Source organism: Myotis lucifugus, unplaced genomic scaffold (genome assembly GCF_000147115.1).
Source record: "Myotis lucifugus unplaced genomic scaffold, Myoluc2.0 scaffold_46, whole genome shotgun sequence".
In the NCBI taxonomy this organism is placed as follows: Eukaryota; Metazoa; Chordata; class Mammalia; order Chiroptera; family Vespertilionidae; genus Myotis; species Myotis lucifugus.
In genome coordinates this window covers 3,166,518-3,192,303 of record NW_005871094.1, presented here as the reverse complement: position 1 = coordinate 3,192,303, position 25,786 = coordinate 3,166,518, and the positions used below count along the sequence as shown (strand labels likewise).

At 41.4% G+C, this 25,786-nt stretch overlaps 1 protein-coding gene across 1 annotated transcript in view; it reads left to right on the top strand.

Moving 5' to 3' along the window:
* Positions 1-25,786, top strand: part of LRGUK (leucine rich repeats and guanylate kinase domain containing) — a 105,978-nt gene that overhangs the window by 19,256 nt on the left and 60,936 nt on the right. Inside the window, exons 6-10 of the mRNA XM_023753544.1 lie at positions 6,408-6,532; positions 11,512-11,655; positions 17,641-17,721; positions 20,447-20,533; positions 22,209-22,315. Of these exons, the coding sequence (XP_023609312.1) occupies positions 6,408-6,532; positions 11,512-11,655; positions 17,641-17,721; positions 20,447-20,533; positions 22,209-22,315 (544 nt within the window). The remainder of the gene's footprint in view (positions 1-6,407; positions 6,533-11,511; positions 11,656-17,640; positions 17,722-20,446; positions 20,534-22,208; positions 22,316-25,786) is intronic.

The following is a 25,786-nucleotide window of genomic DNA, read 5'->3' as shown; positions in this document are numbered from 1 at the left end:
TATGGTGTACTTACACAACTGCATGTTATATGTATCGAAAATGAATGAAATGTATTTCCATGTAGGAATAGGAGAGACCTTAATGAACTAAATATAGTTTAGGTATAAAACCAATGGGAAAAGGAAGAGGAAATAGACCATTGGATGGGACAGGAGGGGTGTGCAGAGACGATGTGTAAATATTGCTAATGTCCTACCCTCGGGTTGGGGGTGGGATGATGGTGATGGTGGTGGTTTCAAGAGTGTCCATTATATTTTTAAAAGTAAATAAAAAGCAGGCGATATACGGGCCAATGGTGTACCTACGTCAATTAGAAAATTTAAAAGCCTGAAAATTATAAGTTAATTTCTTTGAAAATAATTATTTACTAAGCTTCAAACATCTACTGAGTCAGAATCCCCTGGATCCGTGGTCGGCAAACTGCGGCTTGTGAGCCACATGCGGCTCTTTGGCCCCTTGAGTGTGGCTCTTCCTAAGCCTTAGGAGTACCCTAATTAAGTTAATAACAATGTACCTACCTATATAGTTTAAGTTTAAAAAATTTGGCTCTCAAAAGAAATTTCAATCGTTGTACTGTTGATATTTGGCTCTGTTGACTAATGAGTTTGCCGACCACTGCCCTGATGGTTTGCTGAACACATTGCTGGCCCCCTCCTCAGAGCTTCTTTCTGAGTAGGTCTGGGGTGGCCCCTGAGATCATGTTTCTAAAGTTCCCAGGTCATGCTGGCATGCTGGTCTGAGACCGTACTCTGAGAAGCTCAGCTCTAAACTAGCCCATCCTCTCTATTCTGCCTTGCAAGGCATGCTTTCCTAATCCGATGGCTGCAGAAATCTGACTGCTGTCATTTTTATGCTTTTTATATTTGTTCAAGCTTTCCTTAGTGGGCATATATGACTTCTAGTTTCGGGGGTGGGGGGGGGGAGTACGCTTTTCTTTAAAATAAAGTTAAATAAAAGTGTAATTATCAATATAACAAACAAAACAATTATTTAAAAACAACTGAGTTAATAAAGCTAGTACTACTGATAATGTAATCCTGGTAGATTATATTAATACCTCAGAATGAATTAACTATAAGATAACAACTTTGTAGTTTATTTTATCATGCTATTTTATCCTTTCAGACGTGGATAATTGGTGATTAATTGATAATCATTTTAAATTGCAAGATGATAAACTTTGCCAAGTGTACATAAATTTATTATTCTTGAGAAAGGAGCAGTTTATTCTTTACCTATAAATCTTGACTGGCTGTGCATTGTAATTTACAATTATAGGATTACGAAATTTAAAACTGATTCATTGAATTTTAAAATCGAGACAGGATTTTGGAAACCATCCAGTACTAACCGTTATTTTATGGAGGAGGCGCCCACAACTCAGGGAGATTCGGCGAACTGTCCAAGATTATTTGGAAAATGGTTGAACTGAGAGTAGTCTTCTGAATTCCATTGTTTTGCCCATGTTGCATCTCATTGAGTAATTACTCCTGTTATCACCTCTCCATTCACAGTGTGTTCGTGTTTCATTGCTTAGAGCATGTCACTCCCATGGGAAGAACGTTTTGCCCTGGCAAGGTGATCTAGGCCTCTCAGGGCTGGTTTTGCTTAAAGCCATCACTGCGGCTTCTCCCCACTAAGAGGAGTGTGATGGATTTCCAGTATGTCTAGTAACGGTTTTCTACCCACTCGGACCATATATTTTGATCACAGACACATGAATAAGAGCGAATAGTGACTAGTGAGTAATTCACGTCAAGCGCTGGGTACTGCTGACAGCATCGCCAAGATGTGAAATAAATGGCTGGGCTTTCCCGGCTGCGAGGTTCTGCCTGTGCACCCTGGTTCTTCCGCTCCGTTTCCTCCGGGACCTAACATTCCGCTGCCAAAGACTTATTCACAGAACGAAGCGCTTTAGAGCTGGAATACCATTTGATAATTCGGGGTTCTGTGAGTCTTTCTCCTGACTGTGGCCTTTTAAAATGAAAATACGCCTAAGAGGATTACCCAGTAAGCTAATTCATTATAATAGTTTAGTGATTTATCAATGATATTTCTTCTTACCCAAAAGTTCCAAAACCTATGAAAGAATAATGTTAGAAGAAAGGCAGGTAATACTTTATAAAGGTTCCTAAAATAAGAAACTGGGCAATTGGGGAGATAAAGGAATTTCTGAAAGCAGGCTGTGAACTCGGCGCTGCATGGACCACATGGACTGTTGGGCCAGCCTGCACATGGACTGTTATCGTTGCTGGCGGTCACACACGAGGTGACTGTGGGGTCCCTGGGCAGGAAAGCTGTTGAGCCACTGTAAAAACATGCTTCTTCCTGCCCGGCTGGTGTGGCTCAGTGATTGAGCATCAACTCATGAACGAAGAGGTCCCTGGTTTGATTCCAGGTCAGGGCACATACCTGGGTTGCAGGTTCAATCCCCAGTAAAGGGCGTGCAGGAGGCAGTCAATCCATGCCTCTCTCATTGATGTTTCTACCTCTCTATCTCTCTCCCTTCCTCTTTCTCTAAAGTCAATACTAGTAAAAATATATATTTTTAAAATGCCCCTTACCCACCAACCTTGTTAATTTATAGTGCCTGAAATTCCTGGAAATCTAAAGGAAAATGAAGAGTGGGGACTGTTTTTCTGAAATAACATATTTCTCAGTAGAGTTGTTCGGTCAGTTCCTCACCCTCTGCCCCAGAGCTGTGCGTGAGGGTGGCGGCCGCAGAGCCCAGGGTTACCACTGTGGTGATGCACCCGCATTGCTCCTCCCGTTGGCCCTGGCAATACTGATTTCATGCAGCAAGCCTTGCCGCTCTCGTCAGCTCGTCAGCTGGAGGCACCAAGGGAACTGTGCTTAGGCTGTAGTGTCTTGGAAAATTACTGTGTACACAGTAAACAAGCTTTCCTTTTCAATTCCCATGATCTCTTCCTAGTTTCAGGATTCCTGTTTGCTAGTGTTCTCATCCTCGCCTGCTTCCCAAGGGAATGCATCCTGGCTCGGCCACCCACAAGCATGTGTTGTACGTACCCTTTGTGGTAATTTAGAGTTTCTTCATTTTGGTGGGAGCACAGCTACCAGGACACTAGTGCTCCTGAAATAGGCCCGAAGGACCGTTGCTCCCTCTGCTAAACCGAGACAGATGGGCATCTGAAGGTTTTCTTGCCAAAGATTGCCTACTCCAAAGATGCTGTATTTCACCTGGCTGTGTGAGAGTTTAATTTCCCATCTCCTACATTTCACACCCTTTGTTACAATCCTTATCTGCAAAGCTCTGGTCTTGGTTTAGTAATAGAAGGATTAGTTAACACTCCGGTGTGGGGTGAATTTCCCGCCAAAATATAAGATGGCTCTGTCTTTTGGTTTTGTTCCATCCACCAAAAGGGTGGATTACAAACAAATATTTGGTAATACGCAGTTACAATCGGCCCGAGTTTACACGTTTCCCGCACTCCACCGCAAATCTATATGAACCGAGTTAAAGACGGCTCCCGCGGAGTACGCGCAATTCACGCGAGCCGACTTAACTCGTTTCCCCCACTCCAAGTGTTAAGTAGCTAAAAAAGATGGGAGCGGAAAGGAGCGTAGCCACAGCGTCGGGGAGCTTTGAGGTCTCTGCAGAGCTATTCTGGCAGGAAGCTGATGCAAGGAGGTTTGAAAATGCATAGTGACGACAAGCAGAACTGTGTTTCCACCCAACAATTGAATTTGAATGAAACCAGTGAAGAAAATCTAGGAATTTCTGGTTCATCTGGCAACATTTTCTCACCATTGCTTCTAGTTTCCTAATTTCCCTTTCTGCAGCCTAGTTCTTTTCGGAATCAGTCCTGGCCTTGAATCTTCCATTCGTGCTATTGGCCAAGTGGTGCAGGATCTCTGTGCTCGTAATTCAGGAAGGATAACATGCCTTACAACTGTTAAGTGTTTTATGGTTTGTGCAACTCATTCACACCCAGTTTCTAGTTTTTTCTGATGATCTAACTTTTGGGCTTCGGGGCAATCTGGCATTATCTTCACTTTGCAAATGAAACATCTGAGCGGAAAGAAGTCACATAATTCAAGTAGTAGAGTTACCATCACTACAAAATATTATGAGGCAAAATACATGTCCTTGTGATGCTTACAAACCCTTCCCACCCCTTTAAAAAATTAATTCCATGATTGTTGATTCTGTGACTCATGGAAGGAGGTAGCTGGGGGGTAGAAATTGAACAGAAAAGGCTTCAAGGAAGCGGTGGTTTGTCTAGAGTGGATGCCAAGAAGGGGAATTGCTGTGACATATTTACTGCCGTGTCACCTCTAAAGTGGCTGCATCATAATGAACCTTCTCACTCAGTACTATTAAAGTATCTGTTCTCTAGAACCTTTACACCCTTTAATCCTTTCAGATGTTTGCTACGCTGGTGGGTGAAGAATGGCATCTTGTCTTAATTTGTATTCTTTGACTACAGGTGAAGTGTCTTTTCACATGGTTATTAGCCACTTAGATTTGCTCTTCTGAAAACTACCTGGGAATAGCCTGAACATATTCATTTTCAATCGGGTTGTTTTCTCCTTTTTCTCTATTAGTTTGTGGCGTTTCTTTATGTACTCTAGATAGTAATCCTTTGCCTATTCTAGATGTTGTGAATATGTTCTTCCAAGCTATCATTTGTACTTACTTATGCAATTAAAAATAATAAAAAAGAAATAAGAAAATAAGGTTATCTATCTAAAAAAATACTTAAGATGTTGGTTGAATATGAATGTTTAAAAAAGGGAAAAACAAAAGTGGGATTTGACACTGAGCCTGAAGAACAGGCAGGGTTTAGAAAGGAGCTGGAAAGCAGTATGAAGAAACAATAACATGGCCAAGCAGAAAAGTTATTGGTACCTCCCAGCCCATTGAGAATGTTCACTGGCAGAAGTGGAGAATTCTCATTGGATTATAATGGGGATGAAATTAACTAACTGGTTTGCTTAAAGGGAAGAGCCCTAAATGCTGAGTGAGGAATTTGGGATTCATCCTATGAGAATTTTTTTTTAAAATATATTTTATTGACTTTTTACAGAGAGGAAGGGAGAGAGATAGAGAGTTAGAAACATCGATGAGAGAGAACCATCGATCAGCTGCCTCCTGCACATCTCCCACTGGGGATGTGCCCGCAACCCAGGTACATGCCCTTGACCGGAATCGAACCTGGGACCTTTCAGTCCGCAGGCCGACGCTCTATCCACTGAGCCAAACCGGTTTCGGCAATCCTATAAGAATTTTTTAATTGAAGTGTAATACCCAGCCAGTATTTTGAAAAAAAATTAACCTGACTACAGTGTGTGAAGTGAGTTGGAGACAGGATGTTGGAGGTACCCATTAGTGCTAAAGCTTAATTAAGTTGGCTGAGGAATGAATGAAAAGGAAAGGAATAATTAAAGAGATGTTTTAAAGTAAAAAAAAAAAAAAAAAAGCTAGGTTTGGTGATGGATTGCATGCCCTGAAGATTACAAGTGGTTGAGAAAATGGTGATGTCTTAGGCTACTTTCAGGGGAAAACTGAACTTTAGTGGGGAAATGGTATCAAATCCAGAAATTTGCCAAAGAGATTGAAGACAGAAAGAGGCGAGTGACTTTGAGTTGATGGTTTTAGGTGCCTACACAGATGGGACACAGAAGATAGGTTAAAATATTAGCAATGAATAGAAACTTACTTAGTCAATGGATGAGGAAATGAAGGCAGAGTTTTGGCTTTGTTTATTTTAAAGGGAGAAGAGAAAGGGCTGTTTCGATACCAGGACATTGGCTTTTTCTTACCGCTCATTGGCTACAGAGGCCATTCACTTCCCAGGCTGTGACCCTGGTTTTGATGATGAGAAAGCTTGGCACATGCTGCCTCTCTAGGGCAGTTCAGTTCAGAAGTCAAGCCTGTGGGAAGCACTTGAGTTTCTCACAGGGACCTGTGAGGGAGGGAGCGCACACCAAGGAAGGGAGCAGCTGGGAGCCTCTTTGCACTTCCTTTCCTCGCCCATTAAGTGAGTCACATGTGAATGCAAATGTGACTGTTTCATTTTCACCCTCGCTGGGTGGCTCCATTGGTTGGAGTGCGGTCCCATACACCAAGGGGTGACAGGTTGGAGTGCCAGTCAGACAGAATACATACCTCGGTTTCAGGCTTGATCCCCAGTCAGGGGAACATATGGGAGGCAACCGATTGATGTTTCTCTCTCAACATCCTCGCACGAGGATTTTTTAAAAAGTTAATTTTAAGTTGTGCTGGTATTAACTTCTATGTGAAAAATATGTTTCAAAAATATGTTCATGCTACATTGACATATAATACTGCTCTGTTTTTGCTATTGCCTGATTTACCAGTGGTTCTTGTTTTCTCTAAAATGCTTTGAACAACATTTTCCTTAAACACAGTCATGGTATATAGGCAACGCGATAGAAGAAATCAGAGGGTTAGAGCTGTGCAGCAGCCTGACTCACCTCAGCTTGGCCAAGAACAAGATCACAACGATCAGCGGCCTGGGCGAGCTGCCCATCAAAATCCTCTGTCTGGTGAGTCTGACAACTTTGGGAGCACTAGTTAACGTTTTAGGAAAGGCATGACTTAGAATTGTTTAGGAATTTTCAGCTTTAGAAAGAGAGAATTCCTTAATGGTATGTTATTTTCTTCAGTTTTGTTTATTCTTTGCTGTGTGTGTGTGTGTGTGTGTGTGTGTGTGTGTTATCAATATTTCAGGCTAAAGAAAAATGATTTTCTAATTTGGTATCCAAATTCAATTTTTTTTCAAAAGATTGATTTTTTTTGCATTGAGAAAGGCATACTTTTAACAGTTATTTAAAAATACATTTTATAATGTCTTATTGGTAAAAGAAAATTTAAGCTTACTTAAGCATTATATTTATTGATGTTAACACTCTTGCTTTCAAATGAACCACAAGATGTTTTCTGGGCACTGAAGTTTTGCTGTCTTTTTGTATTAATAGATGCTAGTCTCCCCTTCTAACAACCAGAATTAGTACTGAGAATAGATGAACAGTTCCAATCAGAGAGTGGAAACTTGGCTATCTTTCCCATAGAGAGCACTCTTCCTTAGCTATAGAACATGCTATGTGACTATGACTCAATGAAAAGGTAATTTACAAAAAATTGGGAGGATCATAATAGTCCCAAATACACAGTATTTTTGAAAGAACAGCATTGCTCACTAATTTGGGGGCTGATAATATAGTTCCAGAATTATCCAGGATTTTTTTCTTCTTCCTTCCCTCCTCCCTCCTACTTCTTAACCTTGGATGGCTTTGCTATTCTTTATTATACCTGTCACAAGGTGGGCCTGGAGGATGTTAAGCCATGAGGCTGGTAGCTTATTAAATTCCTATGTGAACTTTCCCACGGGAGTGTTGAACTGTTGTTTGAAATGACATGTTTGGTTGTCTGCAGAATTTTGACATATACGATATACTATCCCTGTCTTAGGTAACCACCAAGAGCTGATGGATGGCCGTGTGTTAATTTTCTCCCCTAGCTTGGGGATGAAGTGTGTTTTTAAGACCCTCCACTCCTTACAGTGAGTCAGGGGAGGATGAAGTACTGGTTCCGAGTACTGAGGATGGGAATGAGGCAGGGGGAGGTTTAATCATTTCCCTGAGGTTTCATGGTTCCTGCCCACAAATGCATCTTAGCCAAACATAAATGAAAATGAACTTGATAAGTTGGATTGCAAATTTCAGAATTATAAGAAAAGTCACATTTTAAAGTTGTAACAATTTAAAGGATTATTGGCAGCATGTACTGTTCTGTTTGTAGCTTATCCGTTCTTTACATCTTTTCTGTATTGGCATTCCCATTAACTTTAAGTGGGGCAATAGAAGGAGATCTGGGGGGGTGCTTAAGGGAACAAGAATTGAATTCATTATTAAGAATAACAACACATAGCCCTGGCTGGTTTGGCTGAGTCGGTTGGGCATCGTCCCATGCACTGAAAGGCTGCTGGTTCGATTCCTGGCCGGGGCACATGCCCAGGTTGCAGGCTCAATCCCCAGGAAGATCATGCAGGAGGTGGCCAGTCGATGTTTCACTCTCACATTAATGTCTCTCTCTCCCTTCCTTTCTCTAGAATTCAATTTTTAGAATCTTAATAAAAAGAATAACAACACATAGCACTTTCATCCTTAAGAGTTTGTTTCAATAACTAAATAAGTAGTCCATGCTGACAATTTTGTGCCATCATTAATTTTCCTTAAAGTTTTTGAGAATAGGAAGGTTTTCTTTTCCATATGTTAATAAAATACATGAAGTGAAATGTTACACATTTGTTTCAACAGTTTTTAATGCTTTCATTTTTTAAGCTGTGGAGTAAGAAAATCAATTGCTTTATTACTGAAAATAATTTCTTTACAATTTAGAGAAAAAAGGACAATTCAGTATACACGCCAATAGCTGTCTACCATCAGCGTTTGTGATAAATGTAAGGGGGAAATGTGGTTCACTTGTGGGCTGTTGTGGTAGCCACCTCCCTTAGCAAATCAGGACAATGCATTTCAAATTTTAAATTTATTTTGTCTTAGTAAGAACCATTTGTTGTTTCCCTTCCACATGGGGAGATGAGTATTTCTCATTTCATTTATTTAAGGAAATGGCTTCTCTCTGAAGGCTCCCTTTACCCTGTTAGTCATGACACAACAAGCAAGAGCTATTTGTGCAGAAACTGGATGTCCACTGTGTCCTCAGCACTTGGATAATGGGTTGGACTGGATGAGTTTCAACTCAGAAATTGTGTGATTCTGATATTTCTCAGCTCTGCTTCCTTTTATGACCACAGGCTATCTAATTGAACTTCTCTATGCCTCATTCTACTCTTTTCATTGTTGTTATTGTTAATCTTCACCTGAGGATATTTTTTCCATTGCTTTTCAGAGAGAGTGGAAGGGGGAGAGAGAGAAACATCGATGAGAGGGAAACACATCGACTGGTTGCCACACAAGCCCCAACCCAGGGTGGGGAGTGAACCTGCAAACCAGGTATGTGCCCTCGACAGGGAATCCAATCTGAGACCCTTCAGTGCCTGGGGCCGATGCTCTAACCACTGAGAACACTGTCCAAGGCTCATTACTCTTGTATCTACCACTTTGGAAGCCATCAGAGATGCTGTAAATAATTATACAGGCTGCCCTGGCCAGCTTGGCTCAGTGGATAGAGCGTCAGCCTGCGGAATGAAGGGTCCCAGGTTCGATTCCAGCCAAGGGCACATGCCTGGGTTGCGGGCTCGATCCCCAGTAGGGGGTGTGCAGGAGGCAGCCGATCAGTGATTCTCTCTCATCATTGATGTTTCTATCTCTCTCTCCTTCTCCCTTCCTCTCTGAAATCAATAAAAAAATATTTTTAAAAAAAGAATTATACAGGCTATCTTCCACATCTACAGCACTTCAAGGTTCTTTGCAAAGAAGTATAGGGTATATAAACTTGATATGTGGGCATATTTTAAATAGGATATTGAAGTCTTATTTCAATAAGTTAAATTAATATGGACATCATGTTAAGTTTAATATCACTTTTTCTTTTCTATTATACTTGTTGAACATTTTTGAATTCTGCACAGTAGGAAACTTGACTTAATTTAGGCAAATAGGGTTATTAGTATTTTTTCTTTCTTCTAATAGAATTTTTTCAACATATATAAGAATAAAGGAAATGGTTTAATGAGACCCCAAGCTTTATAGATCATCAACATTCTATTAACATGTTTTAAAGAACCATAAATTATACTAATGAACACAAATCTTGCTCGTTATTGAAGTGAAATCTTAAGAAAAATAGGATTAAAATGAGTTCTTGCTATTAAATATCTCAAAAAATATTATAGAGGAAGAGAATATTATGATTTAATATTTTTTATCCTCACCTGAGGACACGTTTATTAATTTGAGAGAGAGAGAAATATTGATATGAGAGAAACATCAATTGATTGCCTCTCATATACACCCCAACAGGGAATTGAACCTGAATACTTTTGGTATATGGGATGATACTCCAACCAACTGATCCACCTGGCCAGGGCCATAATTTCATTTTTTAGTTCCTAAGTGTTTATTAAAAGTTTAAAGATGGGCATAACAGCATTAATTGAAACCTCAAAATTGTCTTTAATATGATTCTCAATTTAAATTAAAAGTTACTTTTACTGTGCGTTTTACTATACCTCAACACTAAGGAACCATGGAGTTATGAGTATGTTGGAAAATGTAAAGAAAATTCAAATTCATTCTATCACCATAATTTGTTGTTAATGGGTACATGAGGGTTGGGAAAGAACAATGTTTGAGTCTTGAATCTTTCTTTGTTTTATGCTCGTTGTCTGAGAAGATGTTCATGTGTGAATTATTGAAGAACTTACTTCAGTTTTCTATTGTTGCATAATAAGCCACCCAAGTGTAGTGGCGTGGAGAAATTTTATTAGCTAACCATTGTGTTCGCCAGCAATTCTACAGTCGGAGCTGGGGGCAGCTGGGCGGTTCTTCTGCTGGTCTTGCCTCACGCAGCTGGCAGATGGGCTGGGGTCTGGGCCCAGCTGGGATGCTGGAATGGCTGGATTTTCCCTCTGTATTTAATCTCAGGAGCCTCTCCATGTGACTTCTCCTTCCCCATGGGACCTCTCCACAAATTCTCTCCAATAGAGTAGCTAGTGTTACATTGCACCACAGGGCTCTAAGACACCACAGGAGAAGCTGCCAGGCCTTCTTAATCCTTAGACTTGGAACTGGCCTGCTTCTGCCATATCCTTTGATTAGGACAAGGCATAGGTCCAGCCCAGATATGTGAGGCAGGAACCTCACAAGAGCACAAGTAACCGAAGGCTTGTGTCAGACTGCCAGAGCACTCACGCTCTGAAGGGAGTGCATTTAGAATACTGCTGAAAACAAAGTGTATGTGGAAATTACAATATTCAAGTGATTTATTGTGATGCTGATGAAAGAACTGCATAAATTTTATTTCTAAAGATAAACATGGAGTTATGCTGTCATTAGGCTTTAGGTTATGCAATGTAAAATGCTGCCCTACTGATTTGAATATTCATCTTGCTTTAGCTTAGTGAAAATATTATGTTCTACCCACTGGTATGGTTCAGTGGTTGAGTGATGAACCAGGAGATCACAGTTCAATTCGAGGTCAGGGTACATGCCTGGGTTTCGGGCTTGATCCCCACTAGGGGGCAATCATGCAGAAGGCAGCCGATTGATGATTCTCATCTTTGATGTTTTTATCTCTCCTTCTCTCTCTGAAATCAATAAAAACATATTAAAATTTTTTTAAAAAAATTATCTTCTGGGTCTTCCAGCTGAGAAATTGAGATTTCTTTGTGGGCTGTGTGTACATGTGTTCAGGGAGGTGAATGATGGAAATGGGAGGTGGGGCAGACAAGAGTGGCTTACTGATTTGAAGAGATTTGGGACAGTATTCAGAATGAAAACTTGTCATTACACCTTTTCCTATAGAGGCCTTGAAGACATTGAGTGTCTTTTAACCATTTTAGAGCCATAACCTGCTTGAGAAGATCATGGGTTTGGACCGGCTAAGAGCCCTAAAGATTGTGGACCTGTCCCACAATCAGATCAAGAGCCTCCAAGGCTTAGAGAATCACGACTTCCTGGAAGTGATCAACCTGGAGGACAATAAGGTAAGGTCGTGCTTCCCACGTATTGGCTTCTGTGTCGACATTAAGAAGACACAGTAGGACCTGTTATTGGTTGCTCAAGGGCTGTCACCTTAAATGCCAGCTCAGAAATGTCATTCTAGAAAACCTCCTGGAACAGTAGTTGAGGGAGGACTTGAAATAAATAAATAAATACTTAGAATTCTTAATTTTTGAAAGCTTGATGATCCCTTATTACATGGTTTTAAAGGTTTCAACTACAACCAAGTGCACATGACCTTCTGAAGTAAACGTGTCTGCGTGAAAGTTTGTGTAGAAGGATGGCGCTAGGACTGCCTGAAAGTCAGCGCAGGGAAACTGTAGACAGAAGAATAGACGCAGGCTGGTGTGGCCCACGCCTGCCCTTGAAAGAAAAGAGGCTCAGGGGTGAACTCCTACATCCCTTGGTACAACAGTTTATGCTCCCCAGCTGTATGACTTAGGGATCGGACTTATTCAAATTTCTGTATCTGGCTTAATGTGTACATTATACCACAAATTAGACAAGTTGACTTTTACTCTTTTCTTTTAAATCCACACCTGAGGATGTTTTATAAAAAAAACTGATGAGAGAGAGAGAGAGAGAGAGAGAGAGAAACGTTGATCAGTTGCCTCTAGTGCACTCCCCGACCAGGGGTCGAACCTACAACCTTTTGGTGTATGGGATGATGCTCCAACCAACCGAGCCACCAGCCAAGGCAATTTTTATTCTTAATTATACTTTACTTTTAACAAATTAGTTGTACTTATGATCATGGTATATTAAGTTGGTACCTATAGTGATTTCTTATGCAGTAAAATCTACATTGTGATTTTATTCATATTGCGTACTTCCATCACGTGTTTAGAAAAGATTTCATAAGGAAGTTGAATCCTTATTTCTTCTGAAAATGAAAGTTTGGCTGACCCTGAAGGAGACATTGGTCCTACTTGGGTTGAGTTGTGAGGCTATAAGACCTGTCTCTGTTCAGCTGTGATGATGCTCATCTGTGTCTGATGACTTTCTCCAATGAACTTCCATCTCTGTTAGGTTTTTTTTTTTTTTTAAATATATTTTATTGATTTTTCACAGAGAGGAAGGGAGAGAGATAGAGAGTTAGAAACATCAATGAGAGAGAAACATCGACCAGCTGCCTCCTGCACATCTCCTACTGGGGATGTGCCCGCAACCCAGGTACATGCCCTTGACCGGAATCGAACCCGGGACCCTTCAGTCCGCAGGCCGACGCTCTATCCACTGAACCAAACCGGTTTCGGCCTCTGTTAGGTTTTTATTTTTATTATCTTATTGCTTGTTTTGAGAGAGAGAAAGAGAGATTTGTTGTTCACTCATTTATGCATTCATTGATTGAATCTGAAACCTTGGCATATGGGGATGATGCTCTAACCAACTGAGCTACCTGGCTAGGGCATCTGTTAGGTTTTTAAAAATTAAGAAAAGGCGATCTTTAGGTCTGGGAGGAAGTAAATATTTAATTACAGACAGAACTGTTCATCCTCACTTTCACTTGATTTGTACGTTAAATTGTTTTGTCGATTTTTAAAGTTAATTCCAATGGACAACTTTTGCTCATTGTGCCATGTGTCTTATGAAGCCAGCATCATCTCTCTTTTGTATGGTTTTAATACCTTTTTTATGAGGTTGCCATTAACATGATTCTCACGTATATACAGGGAATGTTGGAAAGATGGAATGCACTCATTTAATCCCAATTCAGTGTACTTCAGGATTCAGGAAAAGCAGCAATAGTAATACTAATAATAACAATTATAGTCATAAAATAACTGTGATATTCTTTGACTATAGCACAAGGCACTATTCTAAGCACTTTACATATATTTCACTTAATCCTTATTGTATAACCCTATGATTATCGCTCCTGGGATGTAGAGAGGTTAAGTAACTTGTCTAAGGCTATTTACCTAGCAAATAACAGAGCCAAAATGTAAATGTACACTGGTTGCCCCCAGAGTCAGTGTTCTTAACCCTGCAGGATATTACAGTAAATGAAACGCGAAGGGCCCCCTTTCAGAAAGGTGTAAGGTGTAAATGTCCTAGGAGAGTGTTTTCTGATAGAAATATGTGTGTGCAACTTTAAATTTTCTAGTAGCCACAATAAAGAGGTAAAAAGAAACAGGTGAAATTAGCTTTAATAATATGTCTTATTTAGCTCAAAACATCCAAAATATTATAATTTCAACATGTAATCTATGTAAAAATTTATTGATGAGATATTTTATATTCTGTTGCTTCACAGTAAGATTTTTGACGTCTGGTGTGTGTTTTACACACAGGACATTTGGATTCATCTTAGCCATATTCCAAGTGCTGGGTTGCCACTTGTGGTTAGTAACCACTGTACTGTGTAGTGCTGGTCTAGGTAGACCTCACAGATTATATATTGTTCTCTTCCATTTCAAGAGACTATCCAAATTACATTTGAAAAAGTTTAAAGAAAAAAGCAAGTGAAGGAAGGAGTTTATAATTTTCAAATATTAAAGAGACTCCCTTTTTAAAAAAGTGGCCACATTTCCCAGTGGTAGGGATCCTTTGACAATGATTGGGTTTGTAACAATAACATAATTCCCTGGCTCCCCAGCGGGCAGGTTGGGGAGCAACCCAGTACTTTGAAATATTCGTTGAGCCTTCCAAAGATTTCCTCAGAGATTTCTCCAGTACTACTGAGAATGCTATGTATTAGGGCTGGAAAATTTATCATTTAAAAGAAACATAACATGGCTGTTGCTTCTCATGTGATTAATTTGATGTTAGGAATGTTGTTTTATCGGTAGCACTTTCTCTGGTATTATTCACTTGGCTTTAGCTGTTGAAACACTGCTGTACCTCCCATGAGCTTGTAAACATCTCTTTTAAGTTCCTTTGCAAATGTTTATCATCAGCTGGTGATTTGGGGGCCTTCATCACCCTTTACTCTGTAGTCCTTGGTAGGTTTGATGTCATGTCTAGCATTTACAACTTATCCCCCAAATGTTAACTCTATTGTAACCTCAGTCCTTTTCTTCTAGAAGCAAAATATTGGTCTGGGAGTTACTTAGAGAATGCCATTTTGCTTTTCTGAGACTTAGTGTCATCATATCACAAATATCTATATCTATCTGTCTTCTGTCTGTCTATCCATCCATCCATCCATCTAGCACAGCCCCCTTAGGTCTGGATGGTAAGGCATGGTGAGCATGGCCAGAAGGAAAAGGCAATGAAATGAGTCATGTAAACCACTCCCTACGAAGCCCAAGCTGACAGGCCTCTGGAGGGTGGGGAGGAGCTAACAGACAGAGGAGGCTGGAGAAGAGGGCCGGACTAGAATGGGGACCAGCTCTGCTGGTGTGACATTCGTGCAGCAGATGGCTGACGTTCCTTTAAGAATATAAAATTTTTGGCAATATTCACTGTAGGTCATTTGGGGTGCGGTGTCCCCACTCCGTCTATAATCATCAGTGATACACACAGCCACGGGCCTTGGCATTTGAGGAGAGAAGACATGGGGTGGTCTGCTGTGGGGGTAGGTCTGCAGGACAGGGGGCTCAGGCAGGGCAGCCAGGACCTGCGCACGTGGCTAACTCAGCAGCCATAGGAACTCGAAGCCAGGCTACTCCACACCGGCTCCCGTCTGCCCTTACCAGCCTCATCCTACCTTTGAAAGGACTGGGAGGGAAGCTGGATTCCTCTCATTTGACTCTCAAAAGACCAGTGATCCCAGCTGGCATCTTACTGGTAATATAACTGCGTGGTCCATGATCATTCTGTCTGTGCTGTTTGTAACATTTGAAGACCTTTCCATGTCAATCACCGTAGATGTCACCATCTTCTGGATTGGATGCATAGATTCCTGTTATGTGACTGCACCATGGCTCATTTAATCGCATGATGGTGGAGCTTTCAGGATTTAGAATATTTTAACTTTTACTAAAAACATTAGACAGAGCATTCTTGTATCTAATGTTTGCCTTTCTGATGATTTCTTTAGGATAAAACTCCTGAAGTGGGATACCGGTGTCATAGCTTGTGCATTTTTAAAAAATATATATTTTATTGATTTTTTACAGAGAGGAAGGGGGAGAGATAGAGAGTTAGAAACATCGATGAGAGAGAAACATCGATCAGCTGCCTCCTGCACATCTCCCACTGGGAATGTGCCCGCAACCAAGGTGCATGCCCTTGACCGGAATCGAACCTGGGACCTTTCAGTCTGCAGGCCGATGCTCTATCCACTGAGCCAAACCGGTTTTGGCAGCTTATGCATTTTTAACGCAGATTGCCCTTTAGAAAGAGTGTGCCAATTTCCACTCTCTCCAGCAGTGCTGTGAATGCCTGTGGTCAGACTTGGTGAGACATGGTGACATTTGCGGTAGGACCAACCACAGGAGTGGTGTCTGTAGGGAAGTCAATTCATAGTATGAGAGTTATGACTGAGCCAATGAGAACCAAGTTTGCCTTTCTACCCCCTGAATAATGCAATATAAAATATTGATTCTTGTATCTTATAGAGGACCCACATGGCAGTCCAAGGGGTAAGCTAGTCATCTTACGGAAAAAGCTGTGTGTAATAGCCTAACATTGCTATATCCAGATTAATGTGGGCAGGTTGTATATTGTATCTCGGAATTTGCGTTTCTTATTGTATCTTTGAAAGTAGCATCCTTCAAACATGGAGCAAATATTCTTACCCTGATTTAGCTTTGGGAATCGTTTACATTTTCGCTGTGTTTTGTGGTTGGATAACTCAGGGATTCTCAGGACTCTGCTGTTGGGGAGCTTTTACAATGCATACAGGAATGAGTTGGGCGGGGAGAAATATAAATGAAAAGTGCTTATTATTTTTTTGCAAAAGTTCAGTATCTGTATCCTATATAATAAAAGGCTAATATGCAAATTGTCCCCTCGGGAGTTCGACCACTCACTATGACATGTGCTGACCACCAGGGGGTGGCACAGAACGAAGGAAAGCCCTGGCTGGCCCTGATCACCGGCCAGGTCTAACGACCCTACCCATGCACGAATTTCGTGCACCGGGCCTCTGGTTTGAAATAAAATGGTAATTATGCTAACGACAGGAAATTTAAGGAAAAGTGTTTGTCTTTAGTTTAGTGGAAAATTCAGGCATGGTGCAACCCAACCTCTATTCTTGGTTAAATTAAGGACACCTTTTCCCCCTTACTTTTAAAAGTTGTGAAACTTAACTTACATACATAGAAGAGAGTATAAAACATAACTGTACATTTAACAAAAAGCATTAAGGTGAACACCTGTGTAACACCCATGTTGAGAACTATGTCATACAATTTTCGTTTTTACCTTTCTTTAAAATAATGATCACTTGTTAAAAAATTATAGAGCTGCCTGGCTGGCATGGCTCAGTGGTTGAGCATTGACCTAAGAACCAGGAGGTCACAGTGTGATTCCTGGTCGGGGCACATGCCGGGTTGCAGGTTCCATCCCTAGTAGGGGGCCTACAGACGGTGGCCGATCAATGATTCTCTCTCATCATTGATGTTTCTATCTCTCTCTCCCTCTCCCTTCCTCTCTGAAATAATAAAAAACATATATTTTTCACAAATGATAAGAGCTACACCTGCTGTGAGAAGGCTTCACCGGGCAGTGAGCCAGGGCAGCAGAAGCTGTGCTGAGGGGCAGATTGGGGACTGGAGGCTCAGGAAGGGGGAGGAGGGGGAGAACAGGTAGCCTCCACATGCATTTTCCGTGCCATTTCTCTGCTTCCATGTGCCGTTTCACGTGAGCCTGTAAAGCAGCATGAGGAGCACCTCACTGTTCTCAAGCCGGAGAGGTTCTGTGAAACTGTGAGATTCTCATTAAAGGGCTGGATAGTCGACAGAGCAATTTTTAAAATAAGTTGGACTTAAAGGATCCATGGCATCCCCTCGTATATGATCCTTCCTACTGATTTTGTGCATTCAGTCTATTGATACTGTTGTGTCTCTTTGATGAAACAGATTGCTGAGCTGGGTGAAATAGAATACATTGAAAATCTACCCCTCCTTCGAGTTCTCAATCTTCTGAAAAATCCAATACAGGTAAGAGATCATTTACCTCAGGGAGGGGATGAGGGCTTCTTGGAACTCTTCTTCAAGAAGTGCTTTTCATAAAGAGCATCAGGACATGAGTGCAGTGTGTTTATCTTCAATCTCAGTCTCTTAGGAGGCAAAGAGGAGGGTTAAGCAATCAGAAGGGTTAGGCACCCTGGGCACCTCTGTCAGGGGAAGGAAGCCTTAACGGGTCCCCTCTGTGTGGTACCTGTGAGCCATCCAGGAGGTGGCCAAGATCCCGGGAGGGAGCTGCTGAGATGGGGGAGCAGCAGCCTCTTGCATTAGAAGATGCACGGTGCTGGGGTGTGGACAGAATGTGGTTCCTGTTTTGTAACAGGGGAAAGAGAGTCTAAGATTAGATACCTAGAGTAATTGTCTGCATATAGCTGGGAAGCAGGTGTTGTAAAATGATTAAAGAAAAAAATGTATTTCCCTGGACCCTTCACATCCAGGAATCTGAGACCCATGACTGTTTTGCAGGCTCTGGCTTCACTGATGAATCCTTTCTCCTGGCCCTGGCCTTTGTGTGTCTGTCCTCATCCCCTTTTCTACCTATACCCTTCGCTTACCTTTCTATAGACTCTTGACTTTGTACGTAGCTCTGAGTACCTTTGTTTTTGTGATCAATGTCTCTAGAATGGCAAAAAGAAATGAAAAATGAAAAATAAGATTTAAAAGTAAAAGCAATGCTTGGTATAGAAATGGTGGCAGGCATTACAAGCAGCTCTGGAAAGAAAGCAATGGAGCTTACAACAGCCATCACCCCCAGCTTAAGATCCGTAAGGAGTGTCGGTTCATGTAACAGACATTGTCATCTGTAAGATGCATAAATCACTAACATCTTTCCCTTCAAAGAGGCGTAGCTTCATGATACAGAACACGTTAATTGCATTTTTAAAGGGCAGATAATCCTAACAGCCGATGGTAGGGAGTTATAAAGAATTCATTCCATGAGTAAATATCATTTTATTATGAAATAAATTCATAATACTGTTGAGTGCCGCTGGCAAAACACTTGGGCATCTGTAAATATGTCGGCTGAAACTCAGAGCGAAGGCAGAGTCACGCCCTGGGGGCAGACCTAATCAAGAGATTGGGACACCACTCAGTTTGATGTGTTAAGGGGGTGGAGCTCATGATGTCGCCAGGAACTCATGGCCCACCCAGATGTGATGTAACTTCCTGTTATTCGAGTATTTAATAAATCTGCTTGCGGTGCTGATTCTCTCTGCCTCTGTCCCTCCATCAGAGGGCAGACGCCACACTGAGGCCCAGCTTTCACTCTATTTCTGTCTCAGTCTTGTTTTATTCATTTTCCCTTAAACCTCGTTGCTTTCTAATCAAGATTCATCAACTCCCGAGTTCTCTCTCTGCACTGGTCGTGGGAAGAGAGAACCCCCCTCCACATAATACATGATACAAATTAATACAAAAATAAAGTCATAAACAAGTAACAAAGTAATAATAAATGTTTCAATATTTGCAATTCTGAAACTCTTTGGAGTTAGAACAGCAATTTTCACCCAGTGTGCCCCAAGAATTTTTGGAACATGCAATACCTGACTATTTAGTCAGGGCCACTGACCTCTTTTCCCTTAGATTGTCAAATAAAAACAAAAGACAAAAGCCAGTTGGTGTGGCTCAGGGTTGAGCATCAACCTATGAACCAGGAGATCATAGTCAGTCTCTCTCTCTCTCTCTCTCTCTCTCTCTCTCTCTCTCTCTCTCTCTTCCTCTCTCTCTCTCTTTCTCTCTCCCCCTCTCCCCCTTCCTTAGCAACAATAGCCATCTGGTATGAATGCCCTGTCTTGAACCATATATATGTAGGTCATATAACAGAGTTGCATCTTATTGTTCATGTCACATAATAAGATTGCATCTGTTGGTTAATTCTCGGTACCAGAAATCCTTATGTACACATATATAAAAAGTTACTTTTAAAAAATATATATATTTTTATTAATTTCAGAGAGGATAGGAGAGGGAGAGAGAGATAGAAGCATCAATGATGAGAGGGAATCATTGATGAGCTGCCTCCTACACGCTCCATATCAGGGACAGAGCCCGCAACCTGGGCATGTGCCCTGACTGGGGAATCGAACCGTGACTTCTTGGTTCATAGGTCGACGCTCAACCACTGAGCCATGCCAGCTGGGCAAAAGTCACTTTTTTTAAAAAAAGTCACTTTGGGAGCAAAAAAGGTAGGTAATTACTGTTGTTATTTTTGTAAATCAATCAAAATTATCCTTTTTTTGTCAGATCAGCAAAAAATATATTGTATTTTTGGTGTGCTACAGAATTTTAGTAATTACTTTATGTGTGCCAGGAGATGGAAAAGGTTGAAAATGGCTGAGTTAGAAGATAGGGTTCGAGTTGCTGGCCATGGATCCTTAGATGGAATGCTTCGCCCCTAAGGCTCTTTAGAAATGAAGATGCTCACACCTGTCCCGCTTGCCTCACAGGGAGACTAACAAGATCACAACTTTGAAGAGCTTTATAAGTTGCAAGGGACAGTGTGCATTTGAGTTGTTAATTTAATGGGGCTGATAAGTGTGAAAATGTAGAGAAGTGTGTGTGTGTGTGTGTGTGTGTGTGTGTGTGTGTGTATGACAGGGTAGCAGGTGATAGACCAATGCTCATGAAAGTAGAATGCTGGTGCTTTTTAATTTGGAAAACAAAGGCAATTCAGTTGTCCTCTTGATATTTCAAATAGGAACATTGTGAATATTGGCTCTTCATCATTTTTATGCTACTACAATTAACGGAATTAGATCAGAAGAAGATTACAGTGGAAGAAAAGGTATGTAATCATATTATTTCACGTGTTTCTCAGTTAATAAGCTGAAAAGCTCACACTGCCTGCTGTAGGACCAATAAAATCGATAAATGATGCCCATAATCAATTTACATGTGAATTAATGGTTTGTTCAGGGAGTGCTTCCTTGTCCTAGGATCAATCTGTTTAACCCTCTTCAAAGCTGAACATCAACCTCAATTCAGCAGCAGCATTGCATTTCTATAGGCCAGCAGCATTCCAGCAGATTATTAATTTAGATAACTGTCCTATTTAGAGGGTGTGTCATTCTATGTGCTACTCTAAAATAGATTTAATCATGAAATGTATTTTATTGTCATTTTACCATATACTCGAAAGGTACACAAATGAATTACTACTCTGCTATTTTAAATCCTTAATTCTGCTTTTTAAGATAACTAGAGGCCCAGTGCACAAAATTTGTGCACTGGGAAGGGGGGAGGAGTCCCTCAGTCCGGCCTGTGCCCTATAGCAGTCCAGGACCCCTTGGGGGATGTCCACCTGCCAGCTTAGGCCCACTCCCTGCAGGGATTGGGTCTAAGCTGGTAGTCAGACATCCCTCTTGCAGTCTGGGACCCCTTGCTCCTTATTGCCTGCCTGCTCACTGCTTCTTACCACTTGGTTCACTGCTCCTTCCTTAGTGCTGCCACAGAGGCGGGAGAGACCCCCACCACTGCTGCTGCGCTTGCCAGCCGTGAGCCCAGCTTCTGGTTGAGCGGCACTCCCCCTGTGGGAGCACACTGACCACCATAAGGCAGCTCCTGCATTGAGCATCTGCCCCCTGGTGGTCAGTGTGCATCATAGCAACCAGTCATTCTGGTCGTTCTGCTGTAACGGTTGCTTAGGCTCTTATTATATAGATAATACATCTGGACACAGTTGCAGAGTAAGCAGACCTCAAAAGCTAGCACCTGCCTCCCCTCCACCATACCTGTGCTAGCGCTTTGTCTCGCTTTAGTGACTGGTGATTAGGGATGTCTTTCAATGCACATTGAGTGGAATGGAAACAGGCTTAATGTAGAGAGGAAGGTATTTCATTTTATAAATGCCTTTCTGAAATCTTGGTTAAAAATAGTTATAGACAGGAGTCTGTTGTTATTCTCACAACCAAAGGTACTTATTAGATTTCTCTTTTCCTTTAACGTTTTGCAAAGGAAATATAATTCAAAGCTATAGGTTAAGGAAAGGTGTGGCAGACAGGATAATGCATTTAGAGGGATGGCAAAAACAAGGGGATGGAGAGCCGTACCTTATGAGGAAAAGGCCTAGGTCTTTGGACAGAGAACATTATGCTAAAAGAGGAGGAGCTTTGGGTAGAATTTGAGATCATCAGAATAGCTCTTGGTGAGATGGCATAAGAAGAAAATTCTGCAGCATCAACTACCTGAAATCTGCAGCTGAATTTTATTCCTCTTCTACTAACAGTTGGGATGTTGACTGTATTAAAAGTAGGGGATCGAGGAACTCCAGCTCAATATTTTAAAATAATTATCATTATTTAGGCTTGGAGACTGAGCACAAAGATTCATGAGCATGCATTACGTTCTTTTTTCTACCTGGTTGCATGTCTAGACTGATTCATTATGTCTAGACAATCTGAGCCTTGTGTGCTTTTTAGAAATGCAGTCTGTTTCCCTTTGCATTTCTGATTCTGAAACAGGTTTTCGCAGTAAATAAGTACAACCCTCCCCCGGAAGTGGTCGCAGCCCAGGATCACCTGACCCAAGTTGTCCACAGCGTGATGCAGCCGCAGAGGATCTTTGACAGGTATTCGCTAGGGATTCTTGGGGTAGAACTCGGGGCGGTGAGCATGGGGCACCCCATCCTGTTCCTAGGCTTTTATTTTGTGACCCATTCCTTTTTCACCTCATCTGAGGGAAGGGGCCAGGGGTTTATCTGATCGGCTGAGTTGGCTCGATTACAGCGTCTTACCCATCTCATGCTTGAAGATGGGCTCTCTCTCTTGTTTCCCCAAGTGTGGTGGTGAGTGGGTTCATCTTCCCTCTCTCACCTGACCCCTGAATGGTGGCCAGCCTGTGACATGGGATGGTGAAATAATAATAATGAGTAAAAAGAGTTTGTCAGGGTTTTTGCTGTAGGGTAGAACCACGGACGATCGTGATCATTTCTGTCCACTGTACATGTTTCCTTAGCTGTGAGTGGAGGCTGGACCCCTGCCAGGGAGCATCCCAGGAACACAGATTGTTAGAGCCCTGGAGGCAGCCCGCTGGCCGAGGGAAGCCTGCCAGCCTTGTCTCATGGGTGCCCTCGGAGCAGGCGCTTGCCTTGCTTGAACACACGAACAGTCTCTCACCTCTAAGTTCGGAGACAGATTACCATGTTTTCTCCTTTCCTTTCTAAACGATCTGTTGAAGCAGATGGCCATTTATGCCATAAGTATAATTCAGAAAGTCTACCAAGACCCAACGGCGTGCTTAAAATACTTGTAAGATCTCTTGGTTATAAATGGCTTCTCTTCTTCATGTGATATTTGCTCCTGTACGTCACCTGGTTTCCCACAGAGAGCAAAAGGCTTTACTTTGCATCCAGGACATGATTTTTTACGTGTAATTTAATAATACAGACATTGACAGTTTTATACGCTTTTATGGTAGCCCTCTAGGTGAAATGATTTATCATTTACTTGCATACATCTGGAAAAGCACATTTGATTTTTTTTTAAAGAGCATTTATGTCCTCATTGTATTTCTTTTTTAGTTTATGAAGATTGCTAGTTGTTTCATGCTTTAGGGTACATTTATATAAAAATATGTATCAAAGAAATTTACAACAGTGCCTGATAAACACATATTCCATCATCCTTTCTGGCTATTGAGCAGGTAAGTGCGAATGGCCAAGCAGCCGGGGCAGGGGGCAGTCTTCATTGTGAAAAACGCGCAGGGCACTGCCCGTCCCACTCTGGGCCAGCACACAGCTCTCCGGGAGCCCAGAGGAGGAACCCTGACGCCTGACCTTGGGGCTTTTGTGCTGCATTTTGGGGGAATCACTATCCCGCCCTGCCGTGACTGGGTGAGGATACAGGATTAAAATGAGCCCGCAGAACCTTGACTCTGGCCTGGTGGTTGCTGAGAGCTTCGTGCTCTGGACTGACAGGGTTCTGCAGACTCTCTTGTGCAAGTCCTGTCTGAACTTTAAAAGCTTCCATTTCTGCCCTAGCTGGTTTGGCTCAGTGGACTGAGCGTTGGCCTGCAGACTGAAGGGTCCCGGTTTCAATTCCAGTCAAGGGCACATGCCTGGGTTGCGGGCTCGATCCCTGGTAGAGGATGTACAAGAGGCGGCTGATCCATGATTCTCTCTCATCGGATGTTTCTCTCTCTCTCTCCCTCTCCCTTCCTCTCTGAAATCAATAAAAATATATTTTTTAAAAAATCTTCCATTTCTCCAAGAAGCTCTGGTTTGTTTTAGTGAGAAATGGTATTTTCCAGTCACAATCTGAGTGCCGGAGACAATCATGGCTATAGAGTTGGTCATTGTTTCTAGGCCTTAGAGTGGATCGAACCAGGAATATATTTATTTATTCCTTCCTTTCTTCCCTCCTTCCTTCTGTCCTTCCATCAATGTAGTCATCTATTCTATCTTATTTGCACCTATCTATCTACACCTGTCCAAGCTGTTGATAGCTATCTAATCTATATCTAGATAGATCTATCTGTATCAATCTATAAATAGACGATAAAGTACCTCCTCACTTCACATTGATACTTGCAGTTCAGTTTCAAGATTACACCTGAGCTTTTGCTTCACCCCCTGCCTATTTCATCTGAATCTCCTTTTCTTCCACACCAACGACATGGAGGATGGAACTAGAATATCCCATAATTACTCTTTTTAAAAATCCCACATTGCACCACAACAGTATCAGAATACCGATACCAACACCCCCACCAACATGATTACTGAAAGCACTGAACGTATCTTGCCTATATTCTTCCCATTACCCAGCCCCCATTTTTCATTATGGCAAAATATATAGAGAATAAAATGTGCTATCTTAACCATTTTAAAATTCGGTGACATTAATTATATTCACAATTTTGTACAACTATCATCACCGTCTTTTTGCAAAACTTTTTAATCACCCCAAACAGAAACTCTAGCAATAACATCCAGTTCTCAGCTACTCCCACTCCCAGGTAACTTCTAATCTACTTTCTGTCTCTATGACTTTGCCTATTGTATATATTTTATGTAAGTGTCAATCACCCCATTTTAAAAATAGTGTACTGTATTTATATTGTCAGGACATATATCCATCACAGACTGCACACTCTCTTTAGCTGTCACTTAGTCTTGGCTCTGTGGGTAGTTTAGTATTCATTGCTCACTCCCAGCCCCTTGTATCGATGTCTCTTGAGTCATTTTGCTTATATGAAGCTTGTTCTCTAGATTCCTTAGGACGGTCTATGGGGTCAGTATCCCTTGTTGATGGTATTCTCTGCCCTTTATACTGAAAGTCATTTTTGCTATAATATATAAAGCCCACGGCCCATTTTTCCTTGACTATATTGAAGCTGTTACTTCATTTTACTTTATGCAAAATATTGCTGTAAAAAATCCAATGACAATTTGATCTCCTTTCCCTTATAAATCATGCCATCTCTTTTTCTAGCGGAACATTTTTTTTTCCTTTTTCTTCTAAGTCCAGTAATTTTACTAGACTATTAGTATATCTTGGTATTCGTCGTTCTGGGCTAATATTCTCAGGTATGTTGTGTGTTCTTTCATAAGATACAGTTTTGTTTTATTTCTATTTCAGGAAAGTTTTCTTTAATTACAGCCTTTAATATTTGTTCTGTTCTTTTGCTTTGGTTTTCTTCTTGAGAAAGGATATTTATTTGCTTATTTTCAATATTTGTCACCTTCTCTCAAAGTTTTCTTCTCTTGAATCATTAAAGAATTATTTTGAGGTAATTTTAGATTCACATGCAGTTGTAAGAAATAATACAGAGAAATTCTATGTATTTTCACTGTCTCCCCAATGGTGACATCCTAGCAATAGTAGAATATCAAATCCTGGAAACTGCCATTGATGCAGTACCAGCTGTATCAGAATTTGCCACTTTTGCATGTCCTCACAGGTGCTCTTAGTTCTGTGCGGTGTTATCACGTGTGTAGATTCATGTGAGCAGCACTACAGTCGAGATGCAGATGATTTTGTCACAAGGTCCCTGCGCTTCCCTGTTACAGCTGCAGCTGCCTCCCTCTGAGCTGCCCTGA